We start from the raw sequence: 17,980 nt of genomic DNA, 5'->3' as shown, positions 1-17,980 counted from the left end.
CGGACCTTTCTGGAAGCGCCCGGCACGGTGAGGGATGGGCGGTGCTCGCGGACCCGTCCCCCAGCTGCGGGGGGGGGGGGGGGGGGCGGGAAGGGAAGATAATGTACGGGGTAGAATACGGGTTGCACCGGGTGACGTGAACGCGAAGGAGTGGGGACAGACACACGGCGGAAGGGTGCGAGTCGTTCCTCTCGGAAGCGGTTTCAGAAAGGTTTCTCTCCCGTGTTCATGTCCTCCCCCCCCCATAGCGAAGTGGTATTGCCGTCCGCTATAAATACTGCTGGCGGAGAGCAGCACAGCCCTGGTACTGAGGGGGCTCTGTGGGACGGGCGGCCTGCTAGCCGGCGGGTTTGCGGCTGGGCCGTTGTGCTGTGGAGAAAAGTCTCTCCTGAAGGGAAGAACAGTAACTGCTCAGGGACGTTTCCCTGAGCGCGGGCTCCCGGGCGGTCCGTGGCGGCCCTGGAGCTGTGCCGGGGCGCGCTGCTGCCCGGCCGGGTGGGAGGAACTGCAGGCTGAAATGGAAACGGCTTTCCTGGCCTGAAAAATTAACCTAGCCCTTCAGCTTCTCAAAGGCAGTAACGTTTCCCTAGGGTCTAGGAATCAGCTAAAAGGCTATATGTTTTTTTTTTCCTTATGATATAGTATACTGCTTTCTCTTAAGTGAGCACGTGATAAAGCCGTTAGAGAAAATGCTCTTTAATGTCTGTCTCTAGGTGTGATGTCCAAGGCGCTAGCAAAGGAGAGCCACGCAGCAGGCCAGCAAGAGGATTGTGAGGGCGGCTCCAGAAGGAGGAGCTGGGGGCTGTGGGTCACTGCTGGTGTCGGTGGGACCTTGGTGGCACTCTATGCTGTGGTCACCCCCTTCGTGACCCCGGCTCTGAGGAAAGTGTGCCTGCCCTTCGTTCCTGCAACTGCTACTCAGATCCAGAATGTGCTGAAAATGTTAGAGAACAGAAGCGGCTCCCTAGTTGACATTGGTAGCGGGGATGGCCGTATTGTAAGTTATGGACATCACCTTCCTTTTGTATCGCCTCTCAAAAAAAGTGCCAAATGCTCTAGCAGTGGCTGCTGTGGTTTGCTCATACTTGTGAATGTCTTGTCTTTGGCATCCTTTGTCTTTGAGTCCTGTGAATAGGCTCGAATTTGAGAAAGGTTTACATTTAGTTTAGGGGAGTAATCAATACTTTTTGCTCCAGACTCACTTGTGGCTTGATGAGGTAGTGTACAAAATAACTTCATCCTGTTGGCTGGAGGGAGTTGCACAGCATTCATGTGAAAACACAATCAGAGTATTGGTATTGTGATTGCCATTGGATGAAAGCTATGCTGTGAGATTTTTGTGAGGTTTTTTCTTTTTTTTTTTTTAACCTACATTTAAATTTTCACCTGCTTTTTTTAAATGTAGGTCAACAGATTACTTTCATACTCTTTCTATTGGTAGGTCATTTTGGCTCTGATTCAGGGGTCTCTCAGGTGCCTACCCATCACTGCTTTTCAAATAAGCGCTCTAATTGTGAGCATTTCTGCTTGTGTATTACACTGTTCTCTCCATGATCAATTTTGGTGCTCTTTAATTCCAAGGTAGTATCATGAATATGTTAAATTAAACTTTTATGTAAATCATAGACGTATTACAAGCTTACAGCTTTGCCCTGGGAGTGTTTAAGTGGTTCATTTTGTTCATCTGAATATATCTATTAATTTCAATGGGACTTGTCATAATGGTAAAATGTAGTTTGAGTTTTTGTTCACTATACTACCAATCTGTTGGGGATTAAAACCTGAGTGATTTGCAAAGGTGCATTCCTTTGATTTATATTGTAAATAAAACTGTTCAGATGAATACACTTTCTCGGTTTCTAAGTGAAGATTTATTTTCTTTCTTGTAGGTCATAGCAGCTGCAAAAAGGGGATTCAAAGCTGTTGGTTATGAATTAAATCCCTGGCTAGTCTGGTACTCCAGATACCGTGCCTGGAGAGATGGGGTGCATCAGAACACCAAGTTTTATATTTCAGACTTATGGAAGGTAGGTGGCAAAGTATGTAAGAATGAATCCGGGATGTTTGAGAGATTTCTGTAATTTGGAAATACTTCCTTGAAAGAACCAGAACACTGAGTGGCCACAAGGTGCTGTATTGGGCTTTGAGAAAAATACTTGAGCTCATAGAAACTGGGCTCAGAGCACAATACCCTGCTCTCCTGGTTTTGTGCTTCGGTGAAGTGCTATCCTTTTTCAGTATAGGCTCCTTGAGCAAACTATGTTGTGCTTGTGCCTGATGAATGATGTGGGGTGCTGTAATGTCAGGCTTCACTGAGAGCGGATTCTGTACAGTCAGTAACAGGACTCTCATTCACCTCGTGCAAGATCAGAATATCACCTGATATTTCTTTCATTAGACGTGTTCTTTTCTAGCTGTGCAATGTGTTACCCGGTTTTGAGTGTTGCTTTAAGGTAACTTACATGTGACAGATTTTTTTCACAATTTTCAATCATTTGAGTCACAATTGCTTCTTTAATGAGGCATGCTTTTTTGGGTCATATTTATGTGGGCCTCTCCTGTTATTCCTGTCACAATTGTGGGGGGTTTTTGTCTGGTTTGGCTGCTTTGTTTGTGGTGGTAGTGGTGTTGGGTTTTGTTGGGTTTTTTTTTCTTTGGTGTTTTTTTTGTTTTATTTTTTTAAGAATGGCATTTTGTAATGGGTGAAGTGGATACCAGGAATTTAGGGGAAAAGTGTGAATGTACTGTTTTATCTTTGTTCAGAGAGGAGCATAGGGAAACTCCATGACTGGGAGAACCTAGGCATTGAAATGCCTGGCAAGTTTTTATAGCTAGCTAACATTTAACAAAAGTGGGGGCAAACTTAAAACATACATCCTTTTAATATATACAGGAGTTGTGGAAAAACTTAGCCATGAGTAAAATCATGTAGGTATTTTCTAAATTAATACTTTCTGTGCTGCTCGAGTTGGTGCCATATTCTTGGCCAGGCAGTAGAAGTTTTTTTGCTGTTCAGCAATATGAAGTTGTCTTTATGTGGAAATTTGTGTGATGAAATGTTGATATGGGATCTCCTTTCTTATTTTTGGTCTAAATCCGTGTTGAAAGGAGCGCAGCTAGAGGGATTAGGAGAAAAGAATGGAGAGAAATTCCCCAAATATAAATGCCATTTTCATTAAGATTTGTTCTCAAATTTTATTTTAGGTTTCTTTTTCCCGTTATATGAATGTTGTTGTTTTTGGGGTACCTCAAATGGTAAGTTTTCTATTTTTACATTGTTTAATTACTTTAATACCAAGGCATTCAGTATTAGTACATTCATCTGCAAAATGAACCAACCTGCAGAAAGTCAATAGTTAGTACTAGTATTTTGATATTTCATTTTTGCTTATGTCATGGTAAAACTTGTGATGGTATGCAGACTGGAGCTCTGAAAATACACATGGTTTTTTGAGAAGTATTTTCTGCCCATTAGTTCAGAACCAAAATGAAAACTGCTGTGCTCCAGTTGCTTGGGGGGAAGTTGATAGATTGGTTCTTGAAAATTTCAGGGTTTTATATTGAAAAAAATGAGGAGTTTGCAGGGAGAGGATGGAGTAAGAAATTGGCTACAGCTGATTTTTGGGAACCTTGTTAGAGAAGAGTATTGAACTTTGCTTATGTTCTCCAAAAACTGAATCACCTCAAATAGGCCAGCAGCTGGTATATTGAAATAATCCCTTGCCCATGTTAGACTGTGAGGGTTTAGGAAGGGAGACAAATACTTCAGGTATAATTGCTAGAGTACAAGTCCACAAATTCTTTGCCTTTTAGGAAGGCTTTGTAGCCTATGTTCATCATGTCCATGGGGAAAATGCATTCTTCCAAACTGGTGTAGAAATTGAGTTGCATATTGACTGCTTTAGTGATATATTTGATAAATTCAGTGAGACTTTACATTCACTTTGGCTTTCAGCTTGATCTAGTTTTCTTTTTCTCTTTTTTAGTAAAAAGAGGAAAAAAATATTTAAATATTCTTGATATTTTGATTTACTATTAGAATCTTCTGTATAGGTTGAATGCATATGGAGGAGTGAAACAAATATCCTATAAATGATTCTGTATCGCTTCTTCCTCTGCTAGGACAGATGTGGGATGAAATGAGTGAAGAGCTTTATGTCATGTTATACCATACAATATACACTGAAAATATATCTGTAGTAGTAACAGGAAGATGCAACAAGAAGCATAATAAAGCTTCCTTATTCTCTGCATTTTCTTTAACAGCACTGGAATTAAATACCTACTTCAGATTCAAATTGTAACTCATGTTGGAAACTGAAGTGAAAATGCCCCCCCCCCCCCCGCCCCAGCTTTGGTGGGTGGCATATTAGTGAGAGCTATGATGTTACTTGTGCTACAGATGTTGCTGGGTTTGGATGTGTGATGTGCTCTCTGGCTTGAGTTCCGGGAGGGGGCAGTAGAAATATTTGAATTTGCAGTCAGAAATTCTGTAGTTGTACTGAGGGGAATAATGCAGGTGAAGAAAGATATTTTAGTAAACTAGAAATAAACAAATGCCCTGGGAAAATGTGAGTAAACCTAGCAGAAATACTGGCTTAACTTTAAATGTAATAGTATAAAGTGGGATAAATTAGTAACAGCTATGATAGGAAGAGTAGCTCTAGGGCTCAGAATAACTTCAGTAAACTCAGTAAATACTAGTCTAAATTCTTCCAATAAAAATACTGTCATAAATGTAACAGATCCAGACATATGAACTACTGTGTTTCCTGAGCATTCATTTGCTCGTGATCTCCTTTAACTTTACTTTAGAAGTTGTGAATGGTTAGCCTCCTGAATGACTAAATTCATTTTCTAGAAACTTTAATGCATTTTTTCTTTTTTACTGCGGGCAATAGATCTCTTTAGCTTTTTTAATAATACTGGTCTGATTTGATGCTGTCACACAGTGCTTTTATTTCATATCCAAGATTAGCTTACAGAACTTAGTAAGACCTCTCTGTTCTTGCAAGCATCTGGGGGAAGGTGTGTTTATCTATGAGTCATTGCATGGAGACTTTTACTTGTTCAGGGTGGGATGACAGAATTTTTACCAGGCTTCTGTGTATTTTAACTGATTATATACTGTACAAAAAGTTTACTAAACTGTGTATCTGTGTAGACATGCCAAAAAAACCCCAACCCTGGCTTGATACAAATACAGTATGATTATAACTCCTAATGTTACTGAGAGATTTAGCTTCAAAACTAGCTTGACTGTTTGGTTCAAATATACAATTCTTTTTGGCTGAACTGTTAATGAAGTTTTCTAATTTGAGCTAATGTAGACATGATGTCATTAATTTTCATAATTACTCATTAAAAATTAGGCTGTGTCCATATTTGTAATTTCTGTAGGAACTTAGTCTTTCCTTTCTGGTGTCTCAGCTCAGTTTGAGATATCAATGTAGGCTTATTTTTCTGGTTTATTTAAGGTGCGGTAGCAAAAATGTTTAAAAGCATTTGCTCTATGGATGAAATCAGTGCATAGAATGCTTAAAAGTATTCAGAGGTAACTCTGATATATTAGATCTATGACTCTAGTTTTCCTAAAACATTCCATTGTAAGCTTAAATGTAGCTATAATAGGATGTTACATCAAAGGCACACCCTGCATGTATGTGATAGTGGAAGATATCTGCAGCCTTTGGAAATATATTTTCTTCAGTCAGTCTTGTTTTCTAATAATGTTCTGTTGTGGCTTTTTTCTTGTGATTTTTTTAATATATTTTATGTCCTTCGTGACTTAAATTGAGCTGTATTTGTAAATAATTACTGTCCTTTTAAGCTTTTGTTATCTAAATGTTATGTCATGATATCAAAGTGAATAGATTTTTACATGTAATAGAAGTAACCTGTGGAGCTTGCTGTTATAATTACTCCCCGAGATGGATACAGTATGTAGGAATAAAGGGAATTCCAAATGGATGTGCACTGGTCTGCTTAAGCATAACACAGAGCTTTTCCAAAGGACAAAAATGGCTAAATCTATCAAGATTTTTTTTTTCAGAACATAATCACTGTCTGGGATGGGAAAGAAATTTCTTTGAAGTCTAGATGTGTTAATTCATTTCTCACTTAATCCATAGCAGAATTTGCAATCTACTTACTGGAGATACTCTATCTGACTGGGCAGGGTGTTGCTCTGTTCTGGAAGAGTAGTGATGCTTCCCTTGACTTTCATATCTGTTTGATTTTTGTGAGTGGAGGAAAGCTAGGCTGTAGGTCTTCAACCAAGGAGAATTGCATAGTGGTATTTGACATGGTCCCCCCCAACATCCTTCTCTCTAAATTGGAGAGATATAGATTTAATGAATGGACTATTTGGTGGGTAAGGAATTGGCTGGATGGCCACATCCAGAGGGTAGTGGTCAATGGCTCAATGTCCAGATGGAGATCAGTGACCAGTGGTGTCCCTCAGGGGTCTGTATTAGGACCAGTACTGTTTAATAACTTCATCACCAACACAGACAGTGGGATCGAGTGCACCCTCAGCGAGTTTGCAGACAACACCAAGCTGAGCAGTGTAGTTGACACACCTGGGGGATGGGATGCCATCCAGAGGGACCTGGACAAGCTCAAGAAGTGAGCCCATGTGAACCTCACGAGGTTCAACAAGGCCAAGGGCAAGGTCCTGCGCATGGGTTGGGGCAAGCCCAGGTATCAATACAGGCTGGGGGGTGAAGGGATTGAAAGCAGCCCGGCAGAGAAGGAGTTGGGGGTCCTGGTGGATGAAAAGCTGGACACGAGCCGGCAATGTGCGCTTGCAGCCCAGAAAGCCAACCCTATCCTGGGCTGCATCCCAAGCTGCATGGGCAGCAGGTTGAGGGAGGGGATTCTGCCCCTCTGCTCTGGTGAGACCCACCTGCAGTCCTGCGTCCAGCTCTGGGGTCCTCAGCATAAGGACGTGGACCTGTTGGAGCAGGTCCAGAGGGGGGACACAAAGATGATCCAGGGGCTGGAGCACCTCTCCTATGAGGAAAGGCTGAAAGAGTTGGGGTTCTTCAGCCTGGAGAAGAGGCTCTGGGGAGACCTTATAGCAGCCTGCCAGTGCTTAATGGGGGCTTGTAAGAAAGATGGGGACAGACTTTTTAGTAGAGCCTGTTGCGATAGGACAAGGGGTAGTGGTTTTAAACTAAAAGAGGGTAGATTCAGACTAGGTATAAGGAAGAAATATTTTACGATAAGGATGGTGAAACACTGGAACAGTTTGCCCGGAGAGGTGGTAGATGCCCCATCCCTGGAATTGTTCAAGGTCAGGCTGGATGGGGCTCTGAGCAACCTGATCTAGTTGAAGATGTCCCTGCTCATTGCAGGGGGGTTGGACTAGATGACCTTTAAAGGTCCTGTCCCACCCAAACTATTCTATGATTCTGTATGCAGTTTCATACAGTACTGCTGCAGGGACTCACATGTGTTAACAGGCTGGAGCCAACAAAGCTCGATTTCAATAGTATTTAACATACCAGTACTTTACCATAGAGTGGCAGCAGAATGTTTGCTTTGGGTTGTTGGCTGTATGATGTTTTGAGTGTCCCAGGATCTGTCTTGTGGTTAGACTGGAAATTATGAGAGACATTGGCCTTCGAGTATCACGTAATGGTTCATGCAGCATGGGGTATCATAAATGGCATAAATTCAGGGAGCTGAACTTTCATTCTCTATTGAGAAGAATCCCACTAAGAATCATGAATTGGAACATGCAAAGTCTTTTCTTAATTTGCGGCTTTTTTAATCTAAGGGATTATCTATGTTTTTTTAATTGAATTCTTAGAATTTAAGAGTTACCATTTTCTTGATCTCACCAATCAGGGCACAATAACCATTTTCTAGTTTTAGATATTCTTTGTCAATGCATCAGAGCCAAAACATGTATCATGAATACTTTCCTAAATTTTTTCCCAGAAATTCCTCAAACCTTGGACTCCTCTTTAACATTTGAATTAGATTCTAAAGAGAATGCTTCTGTTTTTTTACTGCTTCTGAGAGTTTTTTGTTGTTGCTCAACAGATGCCACAGTTGGAGAAGAAGCTGGAAGAAGAACTTCAATGTAATGCCAGAATCATTGCTTGTCGTTTTCCTTTCCCTTGCTGGATCCCAGATCATACTGCTGGAGAGGGAATAGACACTGTGTGGGCCTACGATTTGAAACATCGCAGAGGATGTGAAACAAAAAGCTTGGATATTACACCAGAGACAGAATCCTAAACATCTAATTTGCTTTTGTACTGAAATTTTTGGCTTTGACTTCACCTGTTAGAGATAAGATTAATGTGAATAGAGCCCCAGGATATGGAGATACACATTCACTAAAATAACTGAAGTACGCTGGTTATCTGAAAGTGCACAAAGGTTAGTTAAAGGTGTAGTGAAACGGCTTAATGTAGTTAGTAAAAATTATGAGAAAGTTTTACAGAAGCGGAAAACTTTAATATGGAAAATGAGATAAAAACACAGTTCACTACTGTTAAGGGGAATACATGTATAAGTTAAAATGCTCAAATTGGCGAACGTAATATGTGCATTCTTTCTGAGCCTACATAGCATTTGTTATTGGTGTTGGAAGTGGTGTGCAAGTGGCTTCTCAAATGAGCTGTGGTTCCCAAATGTCTTCATTATGTATGCCAAGTAGGCATAATGCTGCATACATCAAACTGATGCAGATTCAGTATGATGATGATACCAATGTTCTACACCTCAGCCTTGAATGTGTACTTTTTAAAGTTGAATATGGCACAACAAGCAAATACAACAAGTTGCTTATTCATCAACACAAGCGCAGCCCTTGATTACAATAATGTATTTTTATTTAACTTGTTATGTGAAGACCAAACTGCAGAAATGTGCTCTTACTGAACACTTACTGGTATAACCCTTTGCAAATGACCATGATTTTTCCTAACCTCTCTGATTTAGGAAGGGTTTCAGAAGTCACCTACCTGGCAGTGAAGTGTCACTGCTTCTGTGTGCTCAAACCTTGGATAAGGTATGGGTGAGAGTTGCTTGCTTGAATATGTCAGGAAGTCTGTCTCTGATTTCAAAGTTAGTTGGTCTGGCTAGCTTGGTTAAAGCTAGACCTCATTTAATTTATAGTAAGATGGGAAGGGAGGTTTTCAGTCAGGTTTCTTTTCCCCTGTACTTTTCTATGCTATCTGATGAGATCTCAGAAACTCATGGCATTGCTGCATGGTTTTTCCTTGGAAGCGAAGCAAGTTTTCCCTGTCTTTTTGCTGATACTGGTTTGCAGGGTGGTACTGTCACTGCTGTGACATTTTCTGTTCCTAACATGGTTACAGCTATTTTTTTAACAGTCTGCTTATTTGGTCTTTCCTTTGGTTCCCAGGTAAAGTTTTACTGTTTTGATCCATTAATGATTAGTCAAAGTTCATACTTAGCCTCCCCAGCCCTAGTTAACATATAGACTGTTTGTTAAGCAGTGACTACGTAAGTTTGTCAGACCTTTGCTTATATGATACCCATAGACCGAAGCTAAAACAGGCTAGGAAATTGTCACCTGACTTCTAAGGCAGTTAGCACAACTAAAATTAGCTCAGGCTGAGAGAAGTGCTGAGACCCTGCAATTTCAGGTAAATACAAAGCCTGTGACATTTTATTAGGCATTGGGAAAGTGTGTTTGCTGGACTATAGTATCTGACTTGAAGAGAAGTTAGGTGTTATTTGGGATGTGTAGTCTACAGTTACAGCCGTACTCAGGCTTTTTATTTTTGGTGGGAGGAGAGAAGAAGAAGAATTTAAAATAAAAATCTACACTGAGGATTTGAAATGGAGCAGCAGAATGGTTTTATCCTGATAATGCATACAAAGCAAGAGAAGAAAGGGGCAAATGTATCTGCTCTGGAGTCTGCAAAGGAGAGCTGATTTCAGCCTCGCATGGCAAGGCACAGCTGTAAATGTGGAGACTGTATGTGTTGAAGAACACTGATGTCTGGTAAGCAGTCTTTTACAGCCTTTCACTACAGTATAATATAGTGCATCTTGTAAAACTACACTAAACTCTTTCTACCATGATTTAAGTGTTATGATTATTACACAGTGACAGGACAGGGCTATAGAAGCTTATCTAAAGTGGCTGAATTTACTTTAATATCCCAAGGCTGTAAAACTGGAACTCAGACAAAGGAAGTCTGAAATTACTTCTGTTGGAAAAAGACCATACAAAGGGGAAATTAACTAATTAAGCTGAGTCCTTCCCCAAATGATTGTAAAGGAGAAGAGGCAAAAGATTTTGATCAAGTGAGTTGTGACTCATCTGCAGTGCAGTGCTTTGACCCAAGTTTCTGCTGCCTACTTTCACTAAAGTTAGTGTGCAGGGAATGTAGTGGATGTTTACTTCTTCTGCTGTGTTTGACTATGTATTTGTCTATCACATTATTGTTTGCCTGTTAAAAGGTAAAACTGAATTTTTCAATTCTGCCTGTGGTAAAGGCTTTGGGGTGTGTACGTCTTAGTTACCACCTATTGCTCCAGAAATATTTGTTGAGGAGGGCGAGATAGAACTAATGATGTGATGGCCTGTGTTTTAGGAGCACTAAGTGCTGTCCTCAAGGCAAGGAGAGATTTATGAATGCTTTTAAAGTGAAGCAGAGGGCTGTTTCTCGCTCTGGTCATTTACTTCTGGGGGCCTACACTGAGATAGACAGTGGTCTGAAGATTCAGAATTCCTTATTGCATAAGGAGATGTGCTGTATTTCATGTTTCTACAGCTGAAGTGTGAAATGGAAAGCAAATTGCTCTAATTTACACAGGGAGACAGGGAAGGCATTTTCTTGTCATGTTGTCCTCAATTTTTCTATCACTTGCTATGTTCACTTGGTAGTTTACAAGATTAAATACTTAACTGTGACTTCAGTTATCACTGTATGGATTATTATGTTGATACACTTCCAATTGGTAGGGTAATGTATTATGATTTTGTTGGTATGCTGCTTTGGAGTACAAATTTGTTTCTTCTGAAAACCAGGAAAGCCTTAGAGAACTGGCTTAATCAAATTACAGTGTAGGTCTGAAGCCAAAGGAAGGAAACCTTCAAGCTACATGTGCTGTTCAATACCATATTGAACACAGAGTTTTCTATTTTGCATAAATTGGCTTTCTAGGGAGAAGGAGAAGGGTATGGCTACAGGAGAGCCACCTGTTAATGCAGGTTGCTCCGTGTACCGCACAGTCACTACAGCTACATAGCACTGTCAGCCAAGCTTGTCCAGATTTGTTTGTGAAATGTGCATGTATTTTGTGAGCTTTAGGCATTTATGTATTACTGGGTATATTGAAGTTCTTGACTTACCCTCTGGTCTGATTATATGTTGCCACTTAATCTAATACTGCTCCAAGGAAGTTAATCCTCTGTCTCTGAGCTGCTGTTTATTTCCGACTCATGAGTTGTAGCCAGGTAAGAAGGTACAGAATGAAGTTTAAAATGAAGTACCACATTTCACAAGCCAATTGAATGAGTATGGTCTGTGGAAAAAAGGTTCCAAAACCTGGGCTTTGGGAAAGTCTTTCACCTTTAATGAAGGACACAGCTCAGGAGGTGACAGAGATCTCCTGAATTCTGCATCAATTTAAGAATGACTTGAGCTTTGCTTTTCTCATGTGTGTGGTGTTTAAAAATTTTTACCACTGTAATACCATTCTAAGATCTACAGGGGAAGTAAGCAGAGGTAGCATTTTGTTTATCTTTTATAGTTTGAGCTGTAGGAGGAAAGGAGGAAGGGAATCTTATGGCCCAAGTATGGCAGTTTCAACTACTTCAAAAGCACTTTGACAGACTTGCACATCTGCTGTGCATATTTCTCATTGAGTAGGAGCATCCGTTCTAAGAATGGATTCAGAAATGGGTTCATGTCTGATACCATTACACTTGAATGAACACTAATTATTGATAGATCACCTCATACTTCTGTAGTTTGACTTTTCATGATGGTTTACAAATACTCAAGCATTTATTCAAGAAAGGATGTGAATCCTTCAAAATTATGGTTGAAGAGGGAAGCCTAACATCAGATTTAATGCCAGTAAATTCTGCTTTGAGTAAGTTAGTTTTCTTTTACATTTGCCAAGTTTGCAGTTCTCCAGTTTTACAATGTAGCCCCAAGTTGTTTTTTTCAGAAGTAACATATGTTTCTTCTAGAAGACTCCTTGAGTTCTTGATAAGATGGTTTGGCTTACGTTTAACTTAAAAATCGCCCTTGAGTGAGATAGCTGCAGAATTAATATTTTCAGTATCTTTCTTTGTATGATAGTCTTTTGATTCATCCTTGTATGCTTTACTGAGGGAGACTTATCCATGGATAGTTACCGTTTTGTTCTCCATTCTTTTTCTGAATTCTCCCTCTTATTTCAGTGTTTGCTTTTTTTTTTTCATACTGTCTTTTTACAATTTGACTGTTTGACTTCATCAATTCATCAGATCTTCTCATTTCCTTTTTTTTTGTAAACTAGTTGCCTTTTTAATTTTTTTTTTCCAGAAACTTTACAGGAAGACTAAATATGTTAAGGAATATCCTTTTTCTCTCTCTAACATTTTCACATGTATTTAACTAACCTCCTTGATTTATTTAGCAGTCTGTATGCTGGCATGGCATGACTTTTGTTTCCAGTAAATGAAAGAAAAACACATCCACCCATATGCTATTTAGACTGAAAAATAGCCTTGGTCTACAACAATTCTGACTATTTAGTAGTTTTAAGTACTTAATTTCACATTTTTATTATATTTCATCATTTGGCAAATGAATACAGGCCTTTTATCCATTCAGTAGTTCTTTGGATTTGGTTTATTTGTTCAGGTGGGACTTTTGCTGGTTTCTTTTTCTTAATATAATGTTGGAGTTTCTATTAGCGGCTTTGATTGAAATGTTGGACTGATGTTTTTCCTACGAATTGCTGTGTAGTCCTTGAAGAATCACTGTAATACAATCCAGTGAACTGCTAGCATTGGTAAAAATCAAGTAAAACCTGCTTACCAGTAAATGTGCTGGGATATTTTTCAGCTTACTGTATATGTTGTGGTTTTTAAAAATAAAGTAGGTTTTTGAAGACCCACGTAAAGCTTGTGGCATAAAGTTTTGAGGTGAGCAGAGGTCTTTGCAAGGTCAGAAGCAGTAAATTAATGGCTTGCAACCTGAGGTTTGTGGGTACCTTCTGAGGAATCCACAAAAAGTAATTTAAAAAGCAGATCTACTATCAGTAGGTTTATATTTGCTACCTGTGGTTGTGTCCTTCCATTGGAAAATTTTAATGTATCTGAAATGATCATTTGAGAATCCCTGAACTAAAAATATGGGGTTACATAAGACATTAGCTAAATGGAAGTGAGTTTATCAATGTGAGGAGTTTTTTTCTTCTTTCTATTGTTGTTTGTATGGACTGTTGAGCCTTGAACCTCTGCAGTATACAAATACATGAGCCTCTGTGTCCCTTCTGGTAAACATGTAACTTCTATTTCGCTATGTGAGAGCAGCCACGTGGTTTTGCACATTCCCATTGCATTCTAATAATTGAAATTTTTTAGTTAATTTATGATAGATCTGGTTTAAGGGTCTAATTGCCTTTTTTTTTAGGAACTGCTTAAACATAATATTTACATTTTCAAAACACCTGATCATCTGCCACTGAAGCCTGTCTAAAAAGCCGACGGACCCTGTGAAACTTCTTAATGCTGCAATGTCTGCAGCTGTCTGTGCCAGAACTCTTGTTCAGATGAGTAGAAATGTGCCTAGCTCTTGCATAAGCTCTCTTGATTCTTGATTTCTTGAAAGAAAATGGATGTGTGAGGAGAGGACACAAAATGAATGATAAAAACTTGAGAATCAGTGTAAGTTCTGGGAGAGAAAAATGTGAGTGGTGGGGATTATTTTTGAATTTGATCTCTACCCCAATTTAGGAGCTCTACAAAGCAGAGGATAAATTAACTCCAATTTTCTGTCTGCCTAATAGTAATAGAACATTGTTCTTTAGTTTTACACTGCTGCTTGTTTCTGGTACAGCCTAATCATAAACTTTCCTTCACTGGAGGGAAAGACCTAACACCAGAGTCCTTCCTCTCCAGCACAAACCTAAGAGCAAGGCTCTTTAACTGAGGAGCTTCCCCTTTGGAAAGTCTCTCAGCAGCACCAAGATCCTGTACCAATAGAGATGGGAAGGCTTTCTCTCAAATTCCTGTCGCTAATACAGAAGCTATTTGTCAAGACCACTACTAGGAACATCTTGGTTCTCCACCAAGACTTGCTATAATTGCCTATGGCTTAAGGTTAATTCAAGGGGTTGATACTGGGTCTGTTACAGAGGCTTGGAGTAGTAGGACTCTCGGTCTGTTTGCCTTTTGGGGGAATGTCAAAAATCAAGTTTTGCTCTTTACAGTAGCATAATCTCTTTTATATGTCAGTAAAAAATATCACAGTATATTGATACAATGAAAATACAAGAATAGTCTTCTGCTACTAATATTCTGGTGATAGGCTAAGCTGAATGTTACTGAATGGAGATTTCTAGGCTGGAGAAAGAGACCCAAGTCTGTTCCCAAGTAAGCGTGTGTTTTTCCTATTAACTTTGAGGGAATTTGTTTGTGTGTGTTGGAAAAAAAAAAGTAGATGTAGAAGATGGCAGTTGGAATGCTAGTTATTAGTTTGCATTCAGCCCTGCAGTAAAATGCAATGTTTATACAGCAGTATTCATTTTCAAACTGCTACTGAATAGTAAATCTAGCAACACTTTTGTAGGATTGGCCGGTATTATCTTCACCGTTTACAACAGCAAAAACTGTAGCAAAGAGCTAATTTGTTCAAGATGACTGAAGTAATCGGTGGCAATGCTGTGATTAAAATGATTAAGTCTGCAACTGCATGTCTGTGTCTACAGCTGGAAGACTGTGTTTTTTAAATGGCTACTCCTGAGGGTGGCAGTACCTTTGCACTTTCACAGCTGATGGAGCCAGAGATATAAAAGTCAGATGCTCACATATGCCATTTCGTGCTGCCTTACCGCTTATGACTATAAGACATAGCACCTACAGCAGTTGTGCCTGCCAGGTTCACGATCTTGGTTCTGTTTTTTCAGTCTTACCTCTTTATTAACTGTTACTACATTTGATGTCTCATGGTTACTGCTTTTAACTGCATTTGGATCCCTCTGTCACTGTTCGTACATGCTACTTTGTACTAAAACTTATTGATTGAAATATATGACTTTGTGACGTGTACTTTCATGTATTACATCTTGGTCTATTTTTGTGTGAGAGTCTGCTGCTTCTCTGTTTTGATGATTTCCATTTTTTATGACGAAAGTTCAAATCTTTGAACAACTTTAATCTGTTGTTAATGGGAGTATTAAGTACAAATTGGCTCTAATCCAGCGTAGGTATTGGGACTTCCGTATCTTATTGTTTTACTTGCCTTATAATTTGTTTTTAACTTTGTGCATGATCTGTGTCCTAATTTCCTGAGGATACTTCACTAAACATAAATGAAACTTGATTTTTATGCAGTCATCAGGTTGATCTGTCATGGCCTGTGTTAGTAAGCCTACATATTCTCATTTCTCACTTCTATTTCTAGATTTGTGCATGGTTACAAATGAGATGAATTGAGAGAACAACCATTTTCCTTAGGCCTTAGTAACTTTATCCTTCATTAAAATGTCATGTAAAATTAATTGAAAAGTTTTCTGTTGGTGTGACTCGTCAACAGCTCTTGCTGTTATAACTTTGTCCTGACAAGCTCAAACTCATTTTACTCTGACATAAACATCAGTTTTAAGTACAGTTACTGTCTTCATCTTCTGGTTTAGAAGCTGTTTGATAGTGATCAGCTTAACCAGCTCAAAACCAGCACTGGTGCATGTTACGTTCATCTGCTTGGAAAACAGGCTGCTGAAATTGTGTGTGGAATCTTACTAGATTAGTTGCTTTGACTAATTTTTCTAAAATAAGAGGCAAGAACTTGACATCATCTCTAAATATGAAGAAACCCAAGACAAAATACCTTTTCTACCATATGCAGGAAAATGCATATTGAGCAATGTATGAACAAATACACTACCTCCACCATGGCAATCAAATTGTTTATCTACCAGTTAAGTAAATATAGTCAAAGTTTGTTAGTCCAGAACAACGCAGTAAACAGCATTGCTAGTTTCTGCCTCATATCACTGAATCATGAAAGGTGATCGCAAAATCAGACCAGTCTTGCCAAATAAAAAAGCAATTCAGAATGGGTATACAGAAAAGGCTGCTTGAGACCTGTTTCTGTGTAGAAAACTTAATTATTTGTTTTTTCCCCTTAGTTGAAAGATTAGTGACAGCCCTTCCCCAGCCCCAAGACTGACTTTCCTCTTCATCGCCTTATGCAGAATACTACTTTGCTTCACTATGTTGGTACATGTAATTCATACCACTAGAATTGCATAAAATAGGAAAAGGTGCTAGGAAGAGCGGTAGTTGCTACCAGTTGGGTAGTGTTATCCAGCCATAGGAGTGCTTGGATGTTCAGCCTGCACTACTGCTGTTGTGCCATACTGATGGTACAGCAAGAGCCATAAGATCAGGTAAAAACCAACACACTTTTTCAGCTAGGGCCAAGAAGGGAATGAACAACACAAAAAGGCCAACTGAATTGAAAAAGATTGCTTCTGAGGAGCAAGAAGCCTATATGGTACCTGCTTTCAAAATGTTTATTCAAAAGTGATAGGAAGCAAATGTGTCTCTTTTGATTTAAATTGTTTTCCTTATTACAGAGTTGTCATACGATCTATTATATCCATATGCATTAGGGAGTATCTGTTCTGTAGACTGCTTTAATGTTAGTGGATTATGCTGTTAGAAACTATTTGAAAAAAGATTTGTCCTGCAGTTTGTATGAAAAAGGAGAATGAGACCTGTTCATTAAGGGTGAAAAGAATGTAGGAAATTGGCAAAAACTCTGTCTATCTGTAGTGTAGTTTTGCTATAAAGAAAGCTCTTTTGGTTTGTTTTTTTTCTTGAGCAATTGTACAACAGAACTTTAATTTTCAAGATCAAATATCTGTACTGCAAATGCCTATTTTCAACATGTTTAGATGGATAATCTGCTGGAATAGATTACAATCCTTATCTTTTAAATTTGTTTACTGCACAGAGCACTCTGAATTTATACCATATGCTAGTCAGTCTCAATAAAAATGTTATTTTCTTATATGTTGTGGGCTAGGCATGTTATTGGTACATGGTGCCAATCAGAAATGGATTTCAGCTCTTACATTTCATAACACTGAAGGCACTGAGATTTCAGAAACTATAGCATTATTGTACCTGTTTTTTAAGAATAACTTGATACCATCTCATTTTAAAACAAAATGTTTCAAAATCTTGGCATATTCCATGAATGATCTATTTATGATTGACTGATATGTTGTAATTATAGTGGAGCTGTAAGTTGCAGGACCTGCGAAGACTCTAATCCTTGTTCTGCTTCTTTCATACTGTTCTTGCTGCTTTCACTTGCCTTCCAATTTGTGGGTCAAATTCTGTTAGTTGGCCTCCAGGTAGAGGTCAGACTCTTACCTGTATATCAGCAGTGCCTTATTTGCCCTTCCTCTCCTCCCCCTTTGTTCCTTCCTAGGTGCTACGTTTATGGAGGTCTAGCTAAATTGGTCCAGTTTTTATTTCTGCATTGGATACAGTTTCTTAGTTTATAAGATACCAATAGGAGGATTTAAGTCGGTGCCTTCACCAAATAGGTTAGAGTATTTTAAAGCAGCCTTATTCCTGGATAGAAAAGCCCCTTATGGCAAATCTTTTTCAAGGTGCCAGACTGAAAAAGCAGTAAACTAGGTGGTATTTTCTAGAGAACAAAGTTAATAAAGAACTGCTTAATGCCTGACCAAAATGAATCTTTAAAATACACTCCAGGCTGCAGTTGCCGATTGCCTCAAAGAAGGTGGG

The 17,980-nt window shown here is 39.2% G+C and overlaps 1 protein-coding gene across 4 annotated transcripts; it reads left to right on the top strand.

Moving 5' to 3' along the window:
- The first annotated feature begins 105 nt into the window (after positions 1–105).
- On the top strand, positions 106–13,908 carry FAM173B (family with sequence similarity 173, member B). 4 transcript variants are annotated; one of them, XM_010571433.1, is made up of 5 exons: positions 106–175; positions 714–997; positions 1,890–2,027; positions 3,205–3,255; positions 8,053–8,580. In XM_010571433.1, the coding sequence occupies exons 2-5, from the start codon at positions 719–721 to the stop codon at positions 8,248–8,250; spliced, it is 666 nt and encodes a 221-aa protein (XP_010569735.1). In that variant the 5' UTR covers positions 106–175; positions 714–718; the 3' UTR covers positions 8,251–8,580. The 4 variants fall into 4 exon arrangements, 3 of the variants coding, with proteins under 3 accessions (XP_010569735.1, XP_010569734.1, XP_010569736.1); XM_010571432.1 differs by having other exon boundaries at positions 143–211; XR_774605.1 differs by lacking the exon at positions 106–175 and adding an exon at positions 13,626–13,908 and having other exon boundaries at positions 482–997; positions 8,053–8,394.
- The last annotated feature ends 4,072 nt before the right edge of the window (positions 13,909–17,980 follow it).

This window comes from Haliaeetus leucocephalus, unplaced genomic scaffold (assembly GCF_000737465.1).
Source record: "Haliaeetus leucocephalus isolate CR32 unplaced genomic scaffold, Haliaeetus_leucocephalus-4.0 Scaffold328, whole genome shotgun sequence".
Lineage (NCBI taxonomy): Eukaryota > Metazoa > Chordata > Aves > Accipitriformes > Accipitridae > Haliaeetus > Haliaeetus leucocephalus.
Note: the sequence above shows the minus strand (reverse complement) of the source record. Positions and strands in the feature narration are given on the sequence as shown.

Bases quoted from the DNA above. Each gene is read 5' to 3' on its own strand.
- FAM173B (XM_010571433.1), top strand. From the start codon at position 719: ATGTCCAAGGCGCTAGCAAAGGAGAGCCACGCAGCAGGCCAGCAAGAG. The intron at 998-1,889 runs GTAAGTTATGGA...TCTTTCTTGTAG, and splicing joins GTAGCGGGGATGGCCGTATT to GTCATAGCAGCTGCAAAAAG. The intron at 2,028-3,204 runs GTAGGTGGCAAA...ATTTTATTTTAG, and splicing joins ATATTTCAGACTTATGGAAG to GTTTCTTTTTCCCGTTATAT.